Genomic DNA, 26,826 nt, shown 5'->3' on the forward strand with positions numbered 1-26,826 from the left:
CCACGCAAAAGAAAACACTGGGAGCCGCAAATACTTTTTGACATCTAAAATGAAGATAACACTGTATATATGGTTTTTTACCTTTGTGCTTTGTGTGAACAACTAAGGTGTGTTGCTTATGAAATCCATGAAGTGCTATAGAGAAAATTACATTTTATTCATGTAATTAACACATTTTGAACTCTTAAAGAAATATAACAAAAGGAAAGACACCAACCTGAACTAAAATGATCCATGTAGCAAACAAAAACTGTTGTGAGTCGCCACCCTTATATCGCCTTTGGGCTTTTGAAGCCTTGACCTGATTTTTAAAAAATAATTGGAAAAAAAGCACTATGCTGCTTGAAAAATTAAAAATAGATATTTGCAAAATTCTGCCTAAATATGTATTTTACCTGGTTAATGTGTGGGGCCGGGTGTGGGGAGGCAGATGCACGTGAGCGGCACCCGCAATCAAGCCTCCCCACCTTAACGTCTGTGCCATCTATGCTGTTGTGTTGTTGTGTTTCGGGCTGTGAGCTGAAAAGCTCCAGCCGGCTGTATGCGTACAGCAACATGTGTGAAAAGTGGTCAATAAAGAGAAGCTGTAAAGCATGTTCATGGTCTGCCGTGGTATGTTTACAATGGGGCTTCTGCTCCTGAACCTCTGTGCACAGCGTCTGCAAATCGGGGCTTTACGAAGTCACTTCATCTTTACGCAGGACTGTAAGCTGTCATCTGTGAGGCGTGAGCGGTGTTTGTTGTTAACATAGTTCACGGTGGAGAATAGCTGCTGACATAATGTGGATCCGAAGATCCATAATTGGCCTAAGTCTCGATAAATGCATGGCGTTTCGGCGGGTATACTGGCTTCCGCGAGTGCAACACCTTCTCACTCCCAACTCGTCAAACGTGTGACGCATGGTCAGGCTCCCTCTGCTTCACTTATGGACGCGCAGAGTACCCCCTCGCGTCGGGAATTGACGTGAAGCCCCGTTGCTCTATTTTCACCTGTATAGCAGGAGTGGGGCAGGCAGAGGTTTGCCCTGGTGCAGGTGTGTCGCAGCCGTGATGTCAGTGGAAGGATCCGGAATTTTCTCTGTGAATTTCACATTCCCATGGCAGCGCACTAGGTACTTGCTTGGAAGTTTAGGGGGGTTTTTCGCTGTAAAAAGAAGTTTTCTTCCCACGCAGTGAACAGCGGACACTAATGTTTTTGTCACTTTTTAGGGAATCAAACTTAAAGTAAGGTCAGTACTTCCACACTTTAAACGCTGCACGCTCATACTCTCTCCGGCACTCGATATATTATCCATTTTTGATCTGCACACAGCTGTTGCCACGAACGTCGCACTTGCTTACGTCACTGTCATGAGACATTCTCGCAAAAAAAATCACGGTTTACTAACGCAGTAACGCAGCGTGCTTACGGGAAAGTAAGAGTAATCTAATTACCTTTTTTGCAATAGTAATCCCTTACTTGTTACTTGAAAAAAGTAATCATATTGCCCATCTCTGGCAAGGACTGGGGTAATAGAGGCAAACCTTCTGGTTCCAGTCAAAAGGCGTGCTGCAGCATTACGGACAAGCGGGAATCTATGAAGAAGGGCAGAGTGGAGACCAAAGTAAAGGGAATTACAGTAGTCTAATCTAGAGGTCACAAAAGCATGAATAAGTTTCTCAAGGTTCTTGCGCGGTATGTAGTGCTTGGCCTTGGAGATTTGACGCAGTTGGTAAAAACTAGATTTAACAACCAAGGATACCTGTTTGTCAAACTTAAAGGAACTGTCAAAGAGGACACCTAAGTTGTTAACAGTACCAGAAAAAAAGGGTCCAAGGGGTCCAAGAGTATATGCGGGTGAGCCCCGTGGGATATGGTTATTGAACAGCATGATTTCTGTTTTCTTTTCATTCAATATAAGAGAGTTGTCAGAAAGCCAATCTTTGACCTCTCTCAAGCACTCTAGCAGACAGTGTACTGACGATGAAACATCATCAGACAGCCGAAAGTAAATTTGAATATCGTCAACATAAAATGCGAGTTGGGAGGATATTATGGACAGAGTTAGTACTTTTCAGTTGATCGATTATTAAGAGTAGGAAGTGACAGCAGCTCAAACTGATGAAAAGTCAATGGGCATCCTAAGGTAGGGGCAGGGCTCCTCACTAAGGGGTGTAAGGCTTTTAAAGATCAAATTTTATCCGTGAAGTAATTTAAAAATTGTTGTGAGAATTGGTAATAATAATGTCCGATAGAAAAGCTGCTTTAGCCATTTTAGCAGCATTTTGAAATTCCGAGCGGCTCATACATAGTATGTCAAGGGAAACCTGGAGCCCATCTTTCCTCCATCTCCTCTCAGTAAGGCACGAAGTGGCGTCTCCTATATTCCAACATGGATCCAGTCCATTGTGGTGAAAAGATCGAAGATTCAAAAGTGTTTGCCGATCGTAGGTAATTAGTGCATTACCACTTGGAGAGCAGATTACCAGGAGGATAAGGAAAATTAAACAGAGATCAAAAACGAGGGGTCGAAAACAGAGCTGAAGGCGGTTAGGTTGTTTTTGGTATTTATGGGTCAAATGTTAAAAAAGTGATGCTAAATGGGTACACAGTGCACTGGAATATGAAGAAGAAAACCAAGTATGTGATGAATTCAAAATGAAGCTGTTTGCACAAATATCTTATTTCTTGTCTGAAATTGAAAAACAACAAATAAAGCTCTTTAAATGTTAAAGGGTAGCCAGCCGACTGCTCCTGTCTATTATATTCATTACTACTGTCAAATAGTAGTATTAGTGATTATAATTTTTGATTAACAGCTTTGTGCTTCCTTTGGGTTTTGGTTTAGCCATTAGGTCTCATGATCATGTCTTCACCATGGACATTTCTTACTTACAATAACATGATGATTAGAATGTAACCATGGAGGGTGTAGATATTATTATTATTAGCCCTCAATGTCTTGAGGATACCAATGAGGTGCTCACAAACAGGAGAGCTGATAAATATCATATCTACTTCAAAATGGTTATCAATAAGTTAAAGAGTAAGAATAACAGAGGATTTTGACTTGTGCAGAAAAAGCACAAATGGCTCACTGCACCAACTTCTTCGCCCTCAACTCATCACTACATTAAACATTTCAAAGCCTATGCATCAAAGTAGAAGGTGTACAGTTAGGCAAGTTTTGTGTTGCAAAATATGAGGAAGAAATTTATGAACTGAACAAAACAGTTGGCTTAACAGTTAGCAAGATTTTATTTTTAAATGTAATAACTGTGAGAATAATTTTCAGTTTAAAAGAAGTAAACAAAGTCATAATGTTGCATAATGAACTGAAAGATTTATTTTGTGAGTGTAGCTTGGTTATGCCTGAGAATTGCAAATTGAGACATATTTACAATGTATCTATTGCATCATATAACCAATGACTGAAATTTTGTGAATTGCATATGGTTTGGACTAAATGGCTTATAGAGAAGAGTCTAAAGGTCACTTCAAAGCTTGGTTAGTAGTAAATCTTTTGGCAAGTTAAATCTTTGCTAACCAGTAGGGAGTAACTTACAGTATTACAGTACATATATAGCTTAATACCAGCAAATATCTGGAAAGGCAAATCTGAATCTGACTCCTCAGTTTTTCAGCTCTGCTTAAACCATTAAACAGGATGAATATGTTAATGACACCTCTTTTCCAGTATCTGTAATTTAAAATACTGTATATATTATGTCGAGGTAGTTTGTTACAGTTACAAGCATTTCGTGTCTTTTTTTTTCACTTCAGACGGATGTGATACAGCAATCAGTGAAAGTTGTCCAGAGGATGCTCCGATGAACACTCTCAGCACCATCATCCAAAAACCAGCTGAGGTTTTTAGATGATGAGACTTGGAGAATCAATGCCGAGGAGCACCAAAACTGTTCTGACAGTACAAAGTAACCCATCACCTTATTCATGTATTTTTATATATTATATAAAATATGTTTTACAGCGGCTCTTGATATGTGAATACAAATGTGTAAATCTGAGGAAAATTTTTTAACATTTTTAACAATAAGCTGAAACATAAAAAATAGATTTTACTTGAATGTCAACAGGATTCTTTCACATATTAAAAAAATATACTTCCTACAAATGTTTACAAAATGCAAAAGAAGAATTCAAAAAAAGAAAGCTTTTTAAATAACATGCATATAACACTGCTTTGAAACTTTTTCCTGGGATTTTTACAGTTTAAAAGTGAAGAAATTCTCTGTGTGCAGGTTTATGTGGTCTCTGGATTCAGTCTCTCAGAGAGTTCAGAGAGGTTGTTGGGAGCTGTAAAATGCAAAACACACTGTTAGTCCTCTGATCCTGGACTGGATTTTATGTACAAAATAACCGAAAACAGTTGGTACTGTATGAATTTAATTTTTCTTCACAGACACCTCAGAGCAAAGAAAGGACTGAGTCTTGTATTATCACTTCCTTCCTGTTTTAGTGTACTGTTAGCTTCAGTTTTCCAGTCTTTGTAAACATACCAGCTCACCTTCTTTAGAGCTCTCAAATTTCTTCTTTTTGTAAACAACAAATCCAACTGCAGCAACGAGGATGAGAAGAACAAGAACAACCACAGCAGCAGTGACGGGGATCTTCATGTCAGCACGCCTTTCTACTCAGTAAAACATTAGCAAATCATAATTAGATCATAATTTATATACAGTACATCCTTCCTCCTATGACACAGAGTATTTATGCGATACTGTTATCTATGTGGTGCTACATATATATGAGTTATGTGTGTCGGCAGAAGTATATGTATATGATATATATGTGCAAGTATATAGTATTTACTGCATATTTCAAAGCAGGTCTGAAAAAATGCTAATAATAATAGTATAATTATAATATATAACAGTAATGTGAATTTGAAATAGAGTGAGATATTCCTATCATCAGCCCAGGGATTTGAAAAAAGGCACTTAGTTGCTAAATAAATGTAAAATTCAGGTTCATTATCCACATATATGGTGCTGCCTCTTTTGACCTGTGGAGCCAGTGAAATTGCACAAATCTGGGTGGAAGTATAATAGCTAAGGGAGGGTGCCAGTTTTTTTCTTTGTATCTTATTATACCATCCCTGACTAAGTCTAAGGAGCTTGAAAAGAAAAGCGTCTGGACTTCTTTAGGTTGCTTGAAGAGGTTTCACCTCTCATCCGAGAAGCTTCTTCAGTTCTAGGGTCAAATGGTGGAGAGTCCTAGATTTAAACCCTGTGGGAGTATCCCCCCAAAGAGGGACAAAAGGACCCCCCGATGATCCTCTACCTCAGCGGTCCCCAACCCCTGGACCTCGGACTGGTACCGGTCCGTGAGTCGTTTGGTACCGGGCCGCGAGAGTTGAGGCTCAGGTGTGAAATGTATGGTTTTCGGGGTGTTTATCGGTTTTCAGCGTTATTTTGTTATCGTTTTTATTGTTAACTCGGTTTTCCTGGGTCTTTTCACATGTGTTATGAATAAATCTTCTTTTTTTCGGTACCGGTACTAGTTTTAATTTTGTTGTATTTATCCGCGACACCTTATTGCCGGTCCGTGAGGCAAAAAAGCTTGGGGAACGCTGCTCTACCTAATCACATCAGCCTCACATGAGCCAAGGTGTGAAAACGGGTGTGGGTCACAATCAGCCAAGGTTTCGGGTGAGCTCACTGTGGCTGTGTCCCAATTCAGAGACCGCATGCTTGAAGTACGCATTTTGAGTGCGATTATGTCACCGCCACGCGACGACGGCTGTCCCAATTCGAAGTGTACTCCAAATGCGCCTTCGATTTCCCCAAATATCAAGCGTGGTCCGGTGCATGCTTCGTGGTCCCATATATCCCACAATTCATAGCGCGGCGGTGGGTGTGGATAATTTTGCCGCAAAATACGCCAGACGGCAGAAGCACAGCAGCTGAAGAGTGAACTGTCAAAAGTAAGTACTGAATATTATGTCACTTATTTATGTGCGAATGTTTAATAATGAAGAACATTAAAACATTCCTGTTGGCCTCATGTCAACAAAGTTATGTGACGTTAGTGATGTTTGTACTTTCAGCATTATCTTGGTTTAGAGCTGGGTGATATAAGATTTTTTCATATCACGATATGTTTTTTTCATTTCAGGCGATAACGATATATATCACGATATAAGCCAAATAACTATATTTGTAAGATTTAAATGTGCCGTTGCTCACAAGTAAAATGTGAAATAATCAGCAGCTTGTTTTGATTTAAATATTTATTTCCCATAATAAGTTCAACAGGGCAGATGTACTTAAGCAACATGAGACTTCAGTTTCAGATAAATAAAGGCAAATATTGCAAACTACACAAAAGGTAGCCGCTAAAGCGTTTAAGTTTTAAAATAGAACAAACAAAACAGACTAAATTGTCAATTCCACTTAGAAACAAAATTTTAACTCTAAAAATAAATCTTAGTTTGTTTTACAGAAGAACAGACAAAATTGACTAACTTTTGTCAATATCAAATAAACTGAGAACTAAAAGGAAATTCTCAATCTCTCCTTGTTGTATAGCTTAGCTTTTCAAACAGTTTTAACAGTTACTTTAGTCTGACAAAAGCCGAATGACGAATTAGCGCTTTCAGTCAGAGATTGAGCATGCACCGCTTTATTGTATTTCCAGACTTGCTTTCGGCACAATTTACAGTGCGCGCTACTCTGTTTTTTGTCAGACTTGAAATAGCTGAAATACCTTCACACTACGGAACTTCTGTGGCCCTTCTGTTCGACAATCTCTCCGGCATTGGAACCATCATCTGTTTTTTCTTCGGTAACCTTCGCTCACGCTCTCGGTTGATTTTTCTCTAGTCGGCAAACTCCTTTCCTCCATTACCCGGGCAGCCCGGCTGGCTGCTTCCCAAACAAATACACATGTGCGCCTTGGCACTTGTGCTGTACGTAACAAGTCACGTGACATGACGCTGCGGCTGTGATTGGTTCGGCTCTGCGCTACTTAATTTGGATTGGCTGTTCTTTTTTTTTCTTTTAAGAGGACAAGAGAGATGAGGCCTATCGCAATAGTTTAATTTTTCTATCGAGAAAAAGTTATTTCGCAATACATATCGTTATCGTTCTATCGCCCAGCTCTACCTTGGTTTTAAAGCCTCTACTTCAATATATATATATATATATAGTTGACCTTAATCTTACAGAGAATGTGATGATTTTATGGATAATTAAAGTCAGTCATATATCCACAAACACAACAAGCTGAAAGTCAGTGATGCTGCTCGGTTTGCAGTCCTGAATATGACGGCACAAGCAGGATTCACTGCACTGTTAATGTTAGCTATGTTATATTGCTGCCTCTGTTCGGTGGTGTCGAGCCAAACGGACTTTAACGTGTGTTTGAACGAGCTGACGGTTCACTCGTTAAGCTGAAAGAAAGATGCTTTAATCACAGGAGTCACACATGTGTCCACTGGACCATCTAGAACTCTTCTTGTTCAGCACTCGTAATAACACAAACACTAAATCCTCCTTCTCTTGTGCTGTTTTGTAGCAGTGTATACACCTGAGACTGTCACCTGTCTGTCTGTCCTGCACTCTCTCTCTGTTTCTTTCTCTCTGATTGTGGAATAAAAGTATGAACATGTATTTATAAGTTACACTTGTGTTTGAATCCTGCAGCTTATCACACATTTGATTTCCATGTGTGACAACTGCAAGTGTCCAGAGTGAGGACAGAGTGAGGGACCCACTGCTGCACATCATCTGTGAGGCTTTGCACCCCTGATGATCCACCAGGACAAACTCAGCAGTGTGTGAGGAAGAGGAGGAGGAAGAGCCAGCAGCAGCTGACAGATGGAGAGAATAGACAGACTGTTCCCTGTTTGTGAAGGACTGCTAGAAAAGTTTAAAATAACTAATTGTCTGTCCTGAATCAGTCTTATTAGGTAATGTTCAAATAATTTGATCATTCCAGTGTTTTCAGTGTGGGAGAAAGTACTCAGGGCCTTCAAGTTACACACTATGAAAGGCAGCAACAAGTTTAATATTCAGAAACCTAAAATATGTATCAGCAGCAGAATGGAGCTAAAAATAAATGTTTGTTTCAGTTCTATGAAGCTTTGAGTATTTTGGATTAGTAGTACTGCTGTGTTTGTTGCATCATATTGCTGTGATTGTTTATATGCTTTATATATTCTGAGGTAAGTTGATCTATAGTGTTACATCATATTCTATAAGGATGTTATGTGTTTGTATACTTTCTGCCCAGTTTGACCCATTTAGCAGAAGTCAGCCTGTTTAAGGCTCTGATATCTATTCTGTATGACTTAAAGCAGTTATGACATGGTCTGATTTTCTCACCCAATAAAGGAATATTTAATATATCAGTCTGATCTTCATTCTATCAGAAACAGTTATCACAGCTCGTACATTTTCTTTTTACACATATATGTAAGCATTAAGCCAAATGTAACGTAATGCCAACATATTAAACGAACAATATTTGTCTCTTCTATATAATACATCTATATATACACTGTCAGAGATACTTGTCTTTGAGTGAAGATTTAAGGTGATTGGAAATATAAATAACTGCAACTTGAATCTTTGACCCAGAGTTCAAGCTCACTGCTGTAATATATCCAGTAATACATATATATATATATATATATATATGTATATATATATAATCATAATAATCTGACAATATATATAATATTGGCCATATTATATTTACATTACCACAGTGAGATGATTTTACTCTCATGAACAACATTAGCTAATTGTTATTTACTAACTAATCTTAAAATGACTGTTCAGTACAGAAATGAAGCCCAACTATCATGTTGTACAGTCCTGTGGTCTCAGCCTCAGATACTCAACTAATCAGTCATGTCAGAACAAAAATTAATGACCAACAAAACATTTTTTCTCCTTCATTTATGTCACACAATGCTGTATGTAATGTTTCTCACGGTTAGTATCATGGTTGCTAGGCAACCTGAACAGCGCGACGAAGGCTAGACCGTCCCATTTCACAAGCCTCTCACTTCCGCACTTCTCGTACTTATAGTACGCACCGTACGTAGTACGCGTAGTGTGCGTACTTCAAGCGTGCAGACCCTGAATTGGGACACAGCCTCCGAAACCTAACCCCACTATCATGTGATTTCCTGAGGTCAGATGGCCCAGGATGTGAGTGGGCGTTAAGGCGTCTGGGAAGGGATCTCAAAACTGGATTATAGATGGCAGACAGTTGGTGTCGTAAACCACCACCTCTGTTCAAAGATGGTCGCTCACAGTGGACATAAATGGCTTCTTTCACTCCTCTTTCAAACCATCTGTCCTCTCTGTCCAAAATGTGAACATTGGCATCTTTGATAAAGAGGATAAAGAGGTCCTTTGATAAAGGACAAAGGTCCTTTGATAAAGACCTTTGTCCTTTATGAAAGCACAACGGTCTGGGACTCTCCACCATAAATCTGGGACACTCCACCATTTGACCCTAGAACTGAAGAAGCTTCTCAGATGAGAGGTGAAACGTCTTCAAGCAACTTAAAGAAGTTCAGACACTTTTCTTTCCAAGCTCCTTAGACTACGATGACCTGGATGACTGAGAACCTTCACAGACACATCCCTGACTAACTTTTCCTCCAGTCAATAAACAGTAATGATATTTTTTATTATTTTGAGAGCACAAAAACATCAGAGCACTGTGTTTCTCACTTTCATCATTGCTAATTTTATTTTTACCCCAATTGGTCCTGATCATTGATTTGTTTAGTGCGGTGATGATATTGTCCTCCACACCAGAGAACTGGAACACACAGCTGTAGTTCGTCCAGTCTTCAGATGGCACTGATGAAGCATTCAGGTTAACACTCAATTGGAAGGTCCCGTCATGGTTGTGGAGAATCTCTCCTTTCTCCACATGGTCATGGATCTCCACTCCATCTTTCTTCCAGAACATCATGGCTGCATTAGGATAGGAAACCTGTAGCATGGCAGGTGACTAGAGAGAAGGGAGTCTTCTGGAGGACAGACACTGTGGGAACCACTGCAGAGAAAGATGTATTTAAAAAAGACTTAATACATCTTTGTAAATGAATCATGCTCCACAATTTGATTTGAAGTTTGTGAATCTTATAACTCAAGAAGGAAGTCACTTCAGATTTTGAAATTCATACCATAGTTGCACTTCCTAAAAATAATTTATTAAGGGAAAAAAGATAAATCATGTTAAATCATGAATTACCTATGTGATATCTATCAGTTTGGAAAGGTTTAAAAAGCCTCTTTTTAAACCTTTCCAAACTTGTTCCCTGGGTCCAAGACATGTCTTTGTTTTTCTGTTTCCATGTTCCCATGTCTGTTCATGTCCATGTCCCAGTGTTAATCCGTGCATCTAGTCTGCATCTTAGTTTGTTTCCCATTTTATTTTGACAGTCTCGTGTCCCATATTCATTGTGTTCAGTTTTGCTTCCTCCTGTGTCATGTCTATTCATCCCAGCTGTGTTCCCGCTGTGTTTCCACTTCCTTCGTCACCCTCGTCATCTATGTGTTTAGATTGTGTGAGTTTCCCTGTGTTCATCGTCAGATCATCTGCAATCCTTCGCCGTGTCTCCATGCTCCCTTGCACTCCAGGTTTCTGATTGTTTAACTTTCCCAGTTTAGTTTTTAGCACCCAAAATAAATTGTGAACTTTTTGTTAAAAGGTCTAGTTACCCTTTATTGTCTGCATTTGGGTCCTCATAAGCCACATGGTCTGCAGCCTCAGACTGTGACAGGAGGTTATGAAAGAAAAGAACCCAGAACAACATCTAAAGAACTGCAGGCCTCACTTGCTTCAGTTAATGTCAGTTTTCATGATTTAACAATAACAAAGAAAAAATGGCATCCACTCAAAAGTCCCAAGGCAAAAGCCACTGGTTAAAAATGTTTTGCCATTTTCTCTTTAAAAAACAATTGTATTGTAATGAAGATAATCCAACATAAAATAAACATTACTACATCCATTTGAAGATGATGTGATTCTACCTGTTCTCTGCAGAGAGAAGTTCCCACTGTCCACATACATCTTCAGCCACGTTGGACACACCTGAGTGAGGAAGTTTTCATTAAGTACAGATCTGTCAGTGTTCCAGGTCTGTTTGGTAACGAGAGCTTCTGGGTTCAGTGCAATCCATGTCAGTGTCTTCACATCAAATTCAAAAAAATCCTCTTCATTCCATCCATACTTTATCACACCTGTCATCTCACCAGTGTTTTCATCCCATTCACAGCCACTTATTATCTGTAAAATCTGGACACCTGAAGAAAGACAGAGAAACAGAAACTGCATTGAACTATCTGAATATTCTACGTTATGTGGCACATGAAAAAGGAAACTGGGTCAACCCAGGACTGATCTGACAGACATCCTGCATATAAACTCTAAGAAGCAGAAAAGATTTAAGGTTAATAGTATTCAAGCCATTCTTTTAATGCAGGACTCACTCATACAAATTCAGTAACTCTATTATTTTGTCATGTTTTTTAAATCATATTGACGTTAGTAAGGTTTGATGACTTAAGACTTTAAATATTTAACTAATGATACATACATCAACTTTATTTAGGTATATTTATAATTTATAATGATTTAATCTAAAGAATAACATTTAATACTGCACCTCCCCTTTGGTTGAACTGCTGCTTCAAACTAGAAATCTGGGTTCTGAAGAAGCTTGGCAGACTGACAAAACACTGCTGAGTGAACATCTCCAACATCTGAGCATTTTTATCAAATATTTTCTTCATCCAGTCCTGTCTTGGTTCCAGTGTCTTGCTGTTTCTGTCACAGTATACGGTCTGAATGCCATCGATCACTATAACACCCATAAACTCTGAGATCTTTGGGTCTTCATAGGATCCAGTGAAGAAACTATTTAGTGAGTGTTTTGCTGTGGAAAGAATATTTCTAATATTAGTAAATAGTTAAATAAAACATATTATATTATCAGAAATGTTTCCTTGAGTATAATTCAGCAGATTCTTACAAAAGCTTAATTACAAGAGATTACATTAAAGTAATCCAACTATGTGAGTGTGATCAATTAAAAAATAGCCTTACAAAAGAGAATCCTAATCTTATTTACAGGGAGTGCAGAATTATTAGGCAAATGAGTATTTTGTCCACATCATCCTCTTCATGCATGTTGTCTTACTCCAAGCTGTATAGGCTCGAAAGCCTACTACCAATTAAGCATATTAGGTGATGTGCATCTCTGTGATGAGAAGGGGTGTGGTCTAATGACATCAACACCCTATATCAGGTGTGCATAATTATTAGGCAACTTCCTTTCCTTTGGCAAAATGGGTCAAAAGAAGGACTTGACAGGCTCAGAAAAGTCAAAAATAGTGAGATATCTTGCAGAGGGATGCAGCAGTCTTAAAATTGCAAAGCTTCTGAAGCGTGATCATCGAACAATCAAGCGTTTCATTCAAAATAGTCAACAGGGTCGCAAGAAGCGTGTGGAAAAACCAAGGCGCAAAATAACTGCCCATGAACTGAGAAAAGTCAAGCGTGCAGCTGCCAAGATGCCACTTGCCACCAGTTTGGCCATATTTCAGAGCTGCAACATCACTGGAGTGCCCAAAAGCACAAGGTGTGCAATACTCAGAGACATGGCCAAGGTAAGAAAGGCTGAAACACGACCACCACTGAACAAGACACACAAGCTGAAACGTCAAGACTGGGCCAAGAAGTATCTCAAGACTGATTTTTCTAAGGTTTTATGGACTGATGAAATGAGAGTGAGTCTTGATGGGCCAGATGGATGGGCCCGTGGCTGGATTGGTAAAGGGCAGAGAGCTCCAGTCCCACTCAGACGCCAGCAAGGTGGAGGTGGAGTACTGGTTTGGGCTGGTATCATCAAAGATGAGCTTGTGGGGCCTTTTCGGGTTGAGGATGGAGTCAAGCTCAACTCCCAGTCCTACTGCCAGTTTCTGGAAGACACCTTCTTCAAGCAGTGGTACAGGAAGAAGTCTGCATCCTTCAAGAAAAACATGATTTTCATGCAGGACAATGCTCCATCACACGCGTCCAAGTACTCCACAGCGTGGCTGGCAAGAAAGGGTATAAAAGAAGAAAAACTAATGACATGGCCTCCTTGTTCACCTGATCTGAACCCCATTGAGAACCTGTGGTCCATCATCAAATGTGAGATTTACAAGGAGGGAAAACAGTACACCTCTCTGAACAGTGTCTGGGAGGCTGTGGTTGCTGCTGCACGCAATGTTGATGGTGAACAGATCAAAACACTGACAGAATCCATGGATGGCAGGCTTTTGAGTGTCCTTGCAAAGAAAGGTGGTTATATTGGTCGCTGATTTGTTTTTGTTTTGTTTTTGAATGTCAGAAATGTATATTTGTGAATGTGGAGATGTTATATTGGTTTCACTGGTAAAAATAAATAATTGAAATGGGTATATATTTGTTTTTTGTTAAGTTGCCTAATAATTATGCACAGTAATAGTCACCTGCACACACAGATATCCCCCTAAAATAGCTCAAACTAAAAACAAACTAAAAACTACTTCCAAAAACTTTCAGCTTTGATATTAATGAGTTTTTTGGGTTCATTGAGAACATGGTTGTTGTTCAATAATAAAATTATTCCTCAAAAATACAACTTGCCTAATAATTCTGCACTCCCTGTAATTCCGACCGTTAAATATGACCATCTCTGCCAGCCAGATTCAGCTCTTTGTAATGCGGTACCTTTTGGATTTGTTTTGTTTTTTCAGTTTTCCAGTCAGTCACTCTATCACTGTTATTCAGAAACTGTTTGACAGCAGTCATCAAAGTAGGATTAACCATGAATAACCGCTTTGGTGACAGTGGGGTGGAAAAACTCCCTTGTAACAGGAAGAAACCTCCAGGCAGTTATCTGCTGTGGCTGATTGGGGTGAGGGGAGGATCAGAAGCTGCTGAAGAGAACCAGAGATTAATAATAACTAATGATTAAATGCAGAGTGGTGTATAAACACATAGTGAGCTAAAAAGGTCAGTGAAGAAGAAACACTCGCCAGCAGCATTGACCTATTGTAGCATAAGAGAGGATTCAGGGTCACCTGATCCAGCCCAAATACATGCTTTATCAAAAGATTCCAGTTTTAATAACGCTCTCATTTTCATGTGCTCTATAAATTACCTATAGGCTTCTCTTGAAGAAGCTGAAGGCTTCTGCTTTTAAATACCCTTGGATGTTATAAAAGGGTGATATGGTACTACAAGGTCATTAAGATAAGATGGGGCCTGATTATTTAAGACCTTGTATGTGAGGAGCAGGAGTTTGAATTCTGGATTTAACAGGGAGCCAATGAAGGGAAGCCAAAACAGGAGAAATATGCTCTCTCTTTCTAGTCCCTGTCAGGACTCTTGCTGCAGCATTTTGGATCAGCTGAAGGCTTTTCAGGGAGTTTTTAGGACATCCTGATAATAAAGAATTACAGTAGTCCAGCCTGGAAGTAATAAATGCATGAACTAGTTTTTCAGCGTCACTCTGAGACAGGATATTTCTAATTTTATGCAGACTGAACAAATTTAAGAAAACACACATTTGTTTGATAAATGCATTAAAGGACATCTGATCTATGTTGTATGGCATTCAATGCAATAGTAAGTCTGCATCCTCATCGACAGGCAAACCCTGAAAAACTCCATTAAAACAGATTTTTCTTCAGACTAATACAACAGCTTCATACGTGTGTAGTGGTGAATAACCTGTTCTCTAAAACCCTCAACTGCAAGTTGAAAAAGAGCATTATTCTATTATTTTTCTCAAAGCGCTAATTAGCAGATGGTCCTGGTAGACAAGTCTGTAGCCTACACAGGGTTAAATCCAGATCTGCTGCAGGTACTTTTTCATGGTATGATACTAATCTGTACTATCAACAAAAACAAACAGAGGAACGGTGCATGTCTCTGTGGTTTATGTCGCACAGACATGTGCACAAGACTTCCAGTAGCAACTTTTCAGCAAGTGTCAGTGGCTCTAAACTGTGAACGAACTGCAGCAAAATGTTTTCTCATCATTTAAAGCTCTACTAGCACCATCTACAGTCCAAAGCACAGTATTACATGCTACCCTGTCACACTCTGTAATGACAAAAAATGCTTTCATAATTCTGATTTAACCATTGTGGCAACAACTTATGTAATGAGGTGCTCAAATAAAGGTTCTGGGCTTGTTGTAGCTTCAGCAGAAAATAAATATGCTTTGTACATTTCATTTGATGTTGAGACAAAACTGAGAGAGTCTCCTGTATTTCAAAAAGTTTCATTTTCATTGTTGTTGTTGTTGTCCTTTTGGCTGCTCTGTTCAGCTGTGACCATGACAGGCCACCCAAGGATTTTAAGACCATATTTAAGGGAAAAAAACAGCAAACTTTTTACTTACTTTATACATGCAGTTTTTATGCACCAATAACTTTGAGAACCAGCAGCAGACAAACAATATTTCAGTCTTCATCCCAGTGTATAGAGGCTTGGTTCGGCTGTCAAGTGATCAGTGACGTCCGAAGCTTCAATCGGTACATTGCTGCTGCAGTATCTGATTCAGTGGTGTATACAGAAGTGAATCTTTAGTGGGATTTGTGCTGTGTTGTGGTCATTTTTGAGATCGCAAACCCATGTGGGATATACTGAGAGACATGGAGCGAACAAGAAAGAGAGGATGTTCTACCTATTGCTATATAAAAAACAAATAGAGTAACCTTATGTGTTGTTTTTATTTTAGCCCGTGATATTAAACAGAAGCTGTCATTTCAAGTTGTAGATGCAAGCTGCTCTTCCCACAAACTTTTGCTTTTGGCCACAAGATGGCACCAAAGAGGACTAACACAACACATCACTAACACAAGCTTCAGTGCTTCAGATGGCTTCATTTGGCCGTCACTACATGCTGACACTATATAAATAAAATGGAAATGAACTGAACTAAAAGAGGCAGTTTTACTGCAGTAAGAAAACACTTAAGTGATCTTAAAGGAAACCATGGCTCTGCAATGATTCAGACAATATACTGTATACACAGAAAAGGATTGGGGAGAGAGGATGTTCCTGGGGAACACTGCTGACTGATGAGACAGGGGAAGCAAAAGTGAGCACCATACACAGGGGGCAGGAGACTATCAAAATAAAACAGGAAACAGCACACACTGATACACGTGACCGGGACACAGGGACTGGACCACAAAGAAGGACAGGGAAAACCAGATGGAACACAGAGGGACCAGACAGAGACATGGGGATCAGACTGACTACAACAGGAGACGCTGATGACAAGACCAGGAACAGACTGGACATGAAAGGGAACTAATGTAACTCAACAAGAACCAGCAACTAAACACTGAAGAAAAGAAAAATCAAGACAAACTGATACAGAAAACTATTACAGAACTAGAACATGAAAATCTCTTTAATAAAAAAGAACAAATCATAAGACTATAATCAACTCAAAAACTGGGTCAAAGACCGACGACCATGACATATCTGCTATTCAAGCTGCCATCTCCCTGAAACAAAGTCTGTGGTATGTGTGATCGCATATATGTGAGAATGGTGCTGCACTGCTTTGCATTAAATGGTGAGTGGGTGTCATCTGTGCTACATCCTGCACACGTTGTATTTCTTGCACATCTCTGCACAGGCTTATTCCTGTTAAGCTGGACTGCATCTAGACTGGGTCTAAACCAACCTGACCCTTGTGCATGTCACATTCATTCACATGTATTCCTGGGGCTTCACAGGGAAAAACGTTTGTGCTGCCAACACAAATGGAATGAAAACAAGTGCAACTTCATTTGTGCTGCTCACGACACTAAACATTCATAGCCATGCAAGCAGTTTTGCAGTGAGCTAAATGCTAATGCTAGTATGCCAGTATTGTCACTGTTGTGATTCTTCTTTCAGCTGTTCCCCTTACGTGTTGGCAAAGCAAACCATCTGCTTCCAGTTTTGCTGTTCCCTAGCATCCTCCTCCATGAGCCTCCTCTGAGGTCACCCTTTTGCCCTCCTGCCTGGCAGCTCCACATTCAACATCCACATCTTCCACCTGCTCCTAACTCTCACTGTAGATCACAATGTCACCTGGAAATATAACAGTCCCCAGAGACTCCTGCCTATACTCATCAGTCAACCATGTCATTACCACTGCATCTTAGATGGCCCCCACCTGTCACCCCTGCTGCACATGTAAGCTGTTTTCACCTTGGATCTATCACGCCCATTTTTACCTTGTTAGCCTCTTTATTACTGTTGAATCATGACCACTGACCTTAACTGAGGCAGGTGAGGCCTGGAGTTCTTTAGATGCTATTGTGGATTCTTTTGTGAAAAGAGATGAGTGAAAAAAAAGCTCCATATATCATACATATGATACATACTAAGTCAGCTGATCAAGCCCTAACTTTAAGCTGTATCAAAAAAAAAAGTTTGAAGCCTAACCTTAAAAGTAAAGAAGGTGCCTGTCTCCCAAACCCAAACTGGGAGCTGGTTCCAGGGAAAAGGAGCCTGAACGCTGAAGGCTCTGCCTCCCATTCTACTTTAGAAACAACAACAGACGTCTGTGTCCAGAAGGGTCAGTAAGCAGGGCTCCAACACCTTTGATGAGCCATAGTTCATGCAGTGAGACACATGATAAATATGCTGTATGTGTCGTTATTGTCTGTGCCATGTGGACGTCATCTTGTCAGTATTTATCTGTTGGCTTCTCTGTTATTTGACATAAGAGAAAAGAAATAGCCCATTTGTACACAACGAGACTTATTCTGATTCTAAAGGACTTTTAGAAAGTCCTGAAAACTATTAAAAAGTGTTTTCCAGTCCGAAAATGTCTCCTGTTGCAACAACACATATTCATATTTTTCAAATAACAAACGTACAATTTAAAGTCAAAAAACTTTATTTTGTGTTAATATCCAACATGAATACATGAATATTTGCTTTGCATTACAACAATAACAATAGTTGCAGTAAAAGACAGCTATCATTGTACTCTTTTAATTATTCCAAGCATTGCATTTTAAGTTGCATTTAAGCTGTGCACAATACAAGTGATTTTACATCTAAACTCAATGGAAAATTAAAGCTACAGCTTTTTACCATAATTTGAGTCTACAAGAATGTAAACATTATTTTTTCACTTAAAAAGTAAAATGTTATTTTGGTGTTTTTCATCAGTTGTCAAAGAGGTGAAAATGATAATCCCCACCCCGCTCACTAGGTAGAAGCAATAATATTATTCTAACGTTTCTAAGCCAAAGAAAAATCTGCCCTGGACACGATAGCTCCACGATCAACGTTCACATATTACAGACGATGTTTTCACATGGAACTGAAGCTCCGTCCACCTTATGAAGCATGCCAGGCCACGGCCTCAACATTTCTCTCCTCCCTCGTTCACATTGGACAGTCTGAAAATGAAAAGCATGCAGATGTTTATGGAGTGAATAATTATCATTGCTTTCAGTGGATAGTATGCAGCAGAGCCTGACAGCTACGTGGAAGGAAAAGATCACATGATTTGTCTGTGACACGAGAGGCTTATGGAAAGATTTGACCTTTAAAGGATAAAGATTTCTGTCAGCCTGACATATTGTGTTTCTGTTGTTGAACTTAAATAATCCTTTAAGGCACTAAGACTTCTACTGCTACACCTTCATGCCATTAGTACTCTTGGGCTGTTAACCATGAATATATGCATGAATATACTACTACTTTATGCCTTAACCGATAAACAGGCTAAAACACTGAGAAGTGGTTGGAAAGAAATAAGTGGGGCAAACTGAGGTCAAGAAAGGTTTCTGCAAGGTTGCTGTAAGGCTGTCAAAATGGAGAAAAAAAGCCCTACAAAGTGAAAGAGTTCTCTTTACAGTTGTTACAGTATCAACAAGAGAACAACTTTCTGGAAATCTTTAACAGGCAGCTGAGCTGGGACGGCACATGGAGGATGCAGCATGCCACACTGAGTTTCCTGATCCTGTCCAACCACAACAATTTGTACCTTTGGCTGAAATTTTAAAACATTTTAGAAACAATTTTAGAAACATCAGTTTGTTTGTGCAGAGGGCAGAATACCCCATGGAGTGCCCGAGCACACAGGAAATGATTTTCCTAAATAGCATGGTAGAAAAAAGTTTCCATGTCTCTGAAACTGTTGAGTGATGAGGGGCGAAACATCAGTGACAAGTGGCTCGCAGCTGATAAACGCATCGAGGTTTAAAAAACACAAAACTGCTTTACGGGTTTTTAACCAACCTGTGCAACTACATGGTTTAATGCCTCGTGTTTGCTCTTTCATAAGTGCAACTACAATATTCCACGTGAAAAATTAGAACCAGTTACCTTCTGTCTGCAAGGCAGTTAGCCAATTACTGATGATTTACACCACAGATTCACACTCTTAGCATCAGAAACAGTTAACTGTGTTGGAGTCAGGTTGTTCTAACACTACTAATTAGAAATAAATGCTAATCAAATTCATGATAAAGACAAAATACAATAATAATGTTCTGACCTGGAAGTAGATGATGATGATTAAGACACAAATGATTGCTATCACCAGGACAACCACCGGAACACTGACTGGTGCCGTGTTATCATCATCTTCCTCTTCTTCACCCTGGTGGTGACTTTGCCTCTGAGTTTCCTGCACGGGGCACCTGGAGCTGTCTGTGAACAGAAAATAGGAAACGTAAGACTGAAAAAAAGATGTGCACTAAAAATTTCAGCTCTGTGGATAAACATGCCAGTGCGGTCGCCTCACCGAGGACATGAATGAGTGTGCCATTGCCAATAAGCTCCAGGTACGGTGGTGGGTAGAAGATCCAGATTTCACAGCGATACATATCTGTGTCAGTGACATTCAGTCCAGAGAGTGTCACCTCCACAGTGTCGTGTGTGGTCTCAGCAGTACACTGCACCTGAAATGTACAGGACATCATTGTATCTCAACACTCTGTGTACAAGTTTCACTTTTTTTATTTTGTATTTCAGTCTTATGTCTAACGTTTATGCCATTTCTAAGAGTGCAATCTTCAGTTTAATGTATTATATAATGAAGAAAAGAATATTTATGGAGGAAGAAATATGCATTTGTAGGACGAGGTCTGGATTCTTAATGTTTGAGACCTTAAATGGTAAATGGCCTGTATTTGTATAGTGCTTTACTTAGTCCCTACGGACCCCAAAGCGCTTTACACTACATTCAGTCATCCACCCAGTCACACACACATTCACACACTGGTGATGGCAAGCTACATTGTAGCCACAGCTGCTCTGGGGCGCACTGACAGAGGCGAGACCTTATTCACTAAAGACGTCTCATGCATGCAGTTTGCTGAGCACATGAACCACCTTCATTTGATAATTGAGGGCAAATTAAGGGCGTAATAAAAGTGGGCTTCTTCAGTTGTGAGCCATGATATAAACATTCTTGTATAATGCTTTTCCACTCTGAGGACTGAAAGCACTTTACATAACTTGCCTCATTCCCACGAGCACTGTTTTCTCTGCTTTCTAACATTCACACACCGATGGATGCATCGGAGGGCAACATGGGGTTTAGTACCTCACCCAACAATATTTGGCATGCTGACTGGAACAGAAGGAGGTGGAACCACCAACCTTCCAATTAGTAGGTGACCTGCTCTACCACCTGAATTTTTAAGCATAGCTTCCATAAAGTTTTATGTTGTGTCACTAGCAGGAAAGAACAAGTCGCAGTGGCAGATGCCTGAAGAAAACTCAACCTTAACAGGCAAAAAAAGCACAAAAAAAACAATTACCTGATCTTTTTGCTCCATACGTGTCTCTCTCTGGTCTGTGAAGTTAAGGATGGAGAAGCAGAGTTCTTGGTGGCCATGGAGGCCCTTCAGCACACTGACTCTGGCCTCCTCAGGGTATGGGTATTTCAGGCTTTGTGGATGGATAACACACTGAATCTGTGCCACACCATTGGTGCTCACCACTCTGTAGGGCTGGGTCACTTTCGTAGCTGGCATGGGAAAAGGTATAAGTGACTATTAGTAGCAGCAATGAAGAAGCAAATACATGTCAGAAGCCACATTACTATCACCATTAAAGCTAAAACAGTTTACATATCAGAGTCCAGTTCCAATGGACTCCAGTCAAGAAAAACAACAAAACCAAGTGATTCCTAAATGTAGGTTAAATCGTGTTGGAAGGTTCCCAGGTAAACATGTTTAAACTCATTTTCCATTGAGCACTCATAGAAAAAAATATATAAATCTTTTCATATAAGCCCCAGTATAACGACAAATGAGCTAACACAAGAAAATAATAAAATTATGGGAGCATTTCTGGTTTTTGTAAGCTTTGTATGGATTAAACAGACAGGACACAACCTTTGGAAAACTTCACAGGAGCTAAGACACCAATTTTCTTCTTTCTGAGAGCTGAGGGTAAAGTGTGGAGGAATGTTTGGAAAGGCATTCCGACTCCTCCAGTTCAAAAGTTATCAAATTTGAATTGTTGTTTCATTGGTTTTCCTCCAAGCCGAGTCGTTTCAGAGATTCTCAGAAGTTTGGCGTTGACAAACTCAATATGCATCATTTTACCTCGTCCCCTCCTCTGTTACTCCTGTGTTTGAATGTCTACCAAGCTTATAGTTAAAGTCAGCACCTACCTACTGAAGGCCTGCTGAACAGTGACATTTAATATACCTGAATTATTTAGATCTTACATTAGAAATTCCATTATTTTTTTATGTTTTTCATCAGACGATGGAACGGTTCATGATGTGCTTGTTGAAAATTAATTGGAATACATTAAATTTCCTTGTCTCCTTTCCTGGCTAGCACTTTAAAAGCTAAAACCACATTACCATGCCTTATAATACAGTTAGCTAAATTCACAAGGAGCAGTAAACTTCAGAGCCACAGCAGCAAAGTGGTTCAGCTAAGGACAGCTGAACCATCTATCAAAAAGAAATATTGCTGAAGATTCACTTTATGATCAGTTTTGTCATTCTGGTGGCAAAATGTCTGGATCTAAGGGTCACTCCACCTGTCAAATTAACGTCCGTTCTGTGATTACATCCTGCAAACTAAAGGTTTCAGCAGTCTTCACATGTATTTAATATATTCCATGTATGGCGTCTGAAATGATGACTTCTTTTAAATACAGAAAATACCAAGTACATGGTTCTCTCCACTTCCACCTGACACCTTAAAACCTTACATGTTATACATCACTGATGCTGGGCTTGGCAGCAGAGTTTTAAGTTTTAAGTCAACAGTAAGTCTTAAACTTGCTCATGTAGGAGCAAAGTTTGTCTACACAGCTCCACCATTAAAGCTTCCAAGCTACTTCATATGTCTGCTCATATGGAAATGTAGTTACTATGGTACATGGTCCAGTAGCTAGTCAACACATCTTTGGTGTCCCAACTAATCCTGTCAGAACTGCCCTCAGGTTCTTCTATGTGCCCCAAAGAACACAGAGCTTCATTGGCAATGGTTTTGCATGACTGTGGGCACCATTGTCTTAATCTGTGGTTAGTGGTGCTGTTTAATGTGATTCCAGTCTCATTCAATTTTCTTGTTCTTAATGAACTTAAAAATAATGTTTTTTAAAGTGTTACAAAAATCATCAGTAAAAGGCTGTTTATACTCACCGCTCCACACAGGCAGGCAGAAGCTAAGAGCTGTCAACACAATCCATCCCATCATACAGTGAGTCAGAAACATCCTACTGTATTTCACACTGCTACACAGAAAGCCACAGGCACTTAAAATGATCTTTAAGCTGGCGATCGCTCACACTGAGCAAATTTGACAGAAATACATGAAAATGAGTGAAACTCATCTTTATACTTCCTTATGGTGTATACTTCCTTATGGTGCTGTCATGGAAACTGTGTAGCAGCACAGGAAATGATGATGAGGTTTTGCCGGTAAGAGAGATGGCAACGTGGTTGTGGTTCTGCTGGAACACTGAGAAAAACATGAATTTCATTTTTCTATAATTTTAATGAACTAGTTTAATCTGGGTATAGCAGCATCCTCTGTCTTAATAAAATAGAAGACGCTGCTCAAAACTCAGTCCAATCTGAAACATGAAAAAACAGGGCAAAGAAAGGAAATCGTGGTAAAATATGACAGTGGTCCATTAAATTCTAAAGAAAACTTCAACATTAATAAGACAGAAAAACCAAACATGATGGTGTTTATGTTCTTTAAAGGATGTGAAGAGCGTAAGAATGTAAATGTTCCAGAACAACTACTCTTAAAAAAAGTAACACCTGCTGGCTCGGGAATTTTTACATCTCTTCTGTGAATAATTTAAGAGCTTTTGCATATGCTCATACAGCAAGTTGAATAAAAGCAAAATTCAGTGATTCAGTGCTTTATTCAAATATACACTAAATGTTCTATTCACTGAAGCTTTGTGTCCGACACTAATTCCAAAATCAGATCATTCAGGTTTTAGAATTTTGTTGATTTTACATGAAGCGTGTGAGCGAGTCTCTGAGGCACAATCATTGACTGAGGCTTTGGCAGGTGAATCTTGGGTGGAAACTAACGTGCACAAATGACTTGTTCATGTGGAAACTTTTGCTGGGTGAATATTTAGTTTGAATTCCTGTGACTGTTGAATTTTCCTTCCAGGTTTTAGATAACAGTGCAAAATCTGTAAAACATAAAAAACAAATCCTTACTGTTATTTTTCACTGAACCATTGTTAACATGATTTTCTGTTCATGACTCTTCCCAAGTTAATGAATATTCCCGAACACTTGTGTATTATTGCTGAATATTTGATATTTTACCTTCACATAATTTTATTGTCTTAAGTTGTAGTTTAACTTCTTTTTATACAATTATCTCCTGTTTGAAACAGCCAACAGGAAAACCGGAGGATCAAAACTGGACTTCAGATGGACCATTGTGTAGTTTCTGAAAACAGCCCTTTTACAAGCAGCTAAAACAAAACCCCGGGGAGTGGCTCGTGAACTGGTGCCATCAAGAGGTTAATTCATCTTTATATGCTTTACGCCACATTTGGTTTTGCTCCATTTTCCTGTTTATCTAAAACTGACGGACAAATTACAATAAAATTCACATCAACAGTTGACTCAGAGTGCTTTCTGTTTAAAAGTTAGGGACATTACAGTGTCAGAGAGAAAGCTACCATCCCCAGTGTGACATAGTGGGGGGTGGCGTGGAGTGGGGCATGTAGAGTTTAGACAAACAAAAACAAAACAAGGCAGGATTTACGACTAACCCCAAACAAATCAGAAGAACACTGAACTGTGTAGGGGGGTAGAGTGACTACACAAAGCTGTGAGTGGGATGTACAGTAGAAACTGTTTTTGTTTTCCAAAATTGTGTTGCCTCATCACAGCAGGAGGGTTTTCAGCAAAAACACAGACAAACGTTGTTCTCTACTTAGGCGGGTCCATTCAGTTCCAAAATAACACCTTAGTCTTAGTTTTAGTTGTAGGTCATCGCTCGATGAAACCAACTAAACCACATCGTCTCCAAAAAGCAAAGACAAGATTCTGAGGCCAATCATCCAGACACGCTCTGTCCCTTTGGTTATACCTATAAGGTCTTTTTTGCTTCCTCCAGGTATCAGACTCATCAATCAGTTTTGGACAGGCGGTAATGCTTTTCTTCTTGTGCCAACAATAACAACATATTCATTTTACAAAAAACTTGTATGTTTTCTTCACATAAGTGTTGTGAAATTTCTCATACATATATTATAGAGGCTTGTTTTATTTAAGATGGACTAACACATACTTCTTTTTACAGCCATTTTTTTCTAATAAAAATATTGCAAAAGAAGATGAACTATTTGGACTTGTGAATATGTAAAATGGAAATAATACAGAGATTAAACATGTGCCAGCAACTGAAAAACAAATTTAGAAAAATCATTTAAAAACATATTTAGTTGTTAGAAAACTTTGTCAGTGTGCATCTGATATAAAAACTAAAACATTTATAACTTTGCAGATTTTATGATGTAAATATGTCAAAATATTTTTCCTATCAATGAGAGTTGTGGTTACAATAAAATTGAAATTCAAAAGTCAAACTAAAAACCATGAATGATAAAACATGGAATTCTATATTATTCTTATCATTTCAGAAAAGATTTAACTGTTTTAATCTGAAAATGAACAACCACAGAAGAAGAGAAGCCACAAAACTAAGGTGAAAAGACCTTTTTAAAATGATTTAGTGTATTTAATTTAAATCATTATTAATAGCTCAGTTTCTTTCTGCTGCTATCTGCTAAAACATGTTCTTGCTTACCTGCACCTGCCCTGCATTGCGAGATACTACCTGTTTAACCCAGAGAATTTTTTACTGATCACTGGCACATTTTACTGTTTTTACTAAGAACAATCTTGTAATGCAAATTCATACGTAAAATATTTTATAATAATGAATTATGATCTTACTTACAGATGCCGTGTCACTGAGAAAAAGCAGAATCATTATCCTTATCATGTTTAGACCTCTTGAATCAAACTGAAGAAGTGAGAGACGAATCAGGTGGTTTTACAGGTTTGTCAGTATGAAAGTATTTCCTGGTCTGTTACATATTCTGAGTATTTGAGGCATATTAAACTCCGACACCCTTCAGTTGAATTTTGACAAACAATCTCTGAGCTTTAGTGGCACAAATATAAAAGCTACTTCCAGCTCCACAAGGGATCATCATAGCAGCTCTGCATGTTTGATTTGGCAGACTCTCACACCAGATGCCTTTTTGACAGAACTATAAAAGGAATTTGACTCGATAGCTGGAAACAATGCAGTGCCCTTTTACTTACTAAGCAAACAGGTTAACCACTACACCACTGAAGGTACGAGGATCCAATAAATATTCCTGCTTAAACTGTACATTCAGTTGTCTTCTGAAGCTTTCTGCTTGTCTGGTGCTAAAGTCCAGAGCACATCATATTACACCAAATTTGACACACCGCACATGATGCAACACCTCATCTCTGTAAATCAATAATCAATAAAGTGATATTGATAATGGAACTGTAACTGCTAAATTCATATCAATTCCCATCCCAAATCCTTATACAACCTTTCCAAGAGCTTGGTCCGCATAGCTGGCAATAAGTCAGACTTGTTTCCGGTGGGTATTGTACCCTGCCAGGGCTGCCCTTTGTCACTGATTCTGTTCATAATTTTTGTGCATAGAATTTCTAGGCTTAGCCAAGAAGATTAAGGCTCTTGGACAGTCTCAGAATCTTATCTCTGCTTCAGATGATTTGGTTCTTTTGGCTTCATCAGGCAGTGGCCTTGAGCTGGCACTGGAGCAGTTTGCAGCTGAGTGTGAAACGACAAGAATGAGAACTGGCACCTCCTAGTCTGAGGCCATGGTCCTCAGCTGGAAAAGGTTGGAGTGCCCACTACAAGTCAGGGATAAATTTTTGCCCAAGTAGGGGAGTTTAGGTATCTCGGGACAGGGGAGCGGGAGATCAACAAACAGACTGGTGCCATGGCTGTAGCGATGTGGACAGTGTACCAGTCAGCTGTGATGAAGAGAGAGCTGAGCATAAAAGCAAAGCTCTCAATTTACCAGTTGATCTATGTCCCTACCCTCACCTATGGTCATGAAAGAATGAGATCCCGAAAACAATCGGCGAAGGGTGGCTGTCCTCACCCTTAGAGATAGGGTGATGTGTTCGGCCATCGGGAAGGGGCTCAGAGTAGAGCTGCTACTCATCCACATCGAAAGGAGCCAGACTATTGTCTTATAGTCTTATACTGTTGCTTCAGATTTTTGGTGTCTGCAACCACATTAGGCAGCTTAGATTACAA

General features: G+C 39.3%; 1 protein-coding gene and 1 pseudogene across 1 annotated transcript; both read right to left on the reverse strand.

The window, feature by feature from the left end:
* Positions 1 to 3,775: 3,775 nt before the first annotated feature.
* Positions 3,776 to 25,513, reverse strand: LOC109196540 (major histocompatibility complex class I-related gene protein-like; annotated as a pseudogene).
* On the reverse strand, positions 17,912 to 22,737 carry LOC109196544 (cytotoxic T-lymphocyte protein 4-like). The gene is made up of 5 exons (XM_025902460.1): positions 22,650 to 22,737; positions 20,800 to 21,008; positions 19,779 to 19,935; positions 19,530 to 19,684; positions 17,912 to 18,426 (listed from the first exon to the last, which is right to left on the reverse strand). Exons 1-5 carry the CDS (start codon positions 22,720 to 22,722, stop codon positions 18,316 to 18,318), a joined length of 705 nt encoding a protein of 234 aa, XP_025758245.1. The 5' UTR covers positions 22,723 to 22,737; the 3' UTR covers positions 17,912 to 18,315.
* Positions 25,514 to 26,826: the final 1,313 nt, after the last annotated feature.

Source organism: Oreochromis niloticus, linkage group LG22, assembly GCF_001858045.2.
Source record: "Oreochromis niloticus isolate F11D_XX linkage group LG22, O_niloticus_UMD_NMBU, whole genome shotgun sequence".
In the NCBI taxonomy this organism is placed as follows: Eukaryota; Metazoa; Chordata; class Actinopteri; order Cichliformes; family Cichlidae; genus Oreochromis; species Oreochromis niloticus.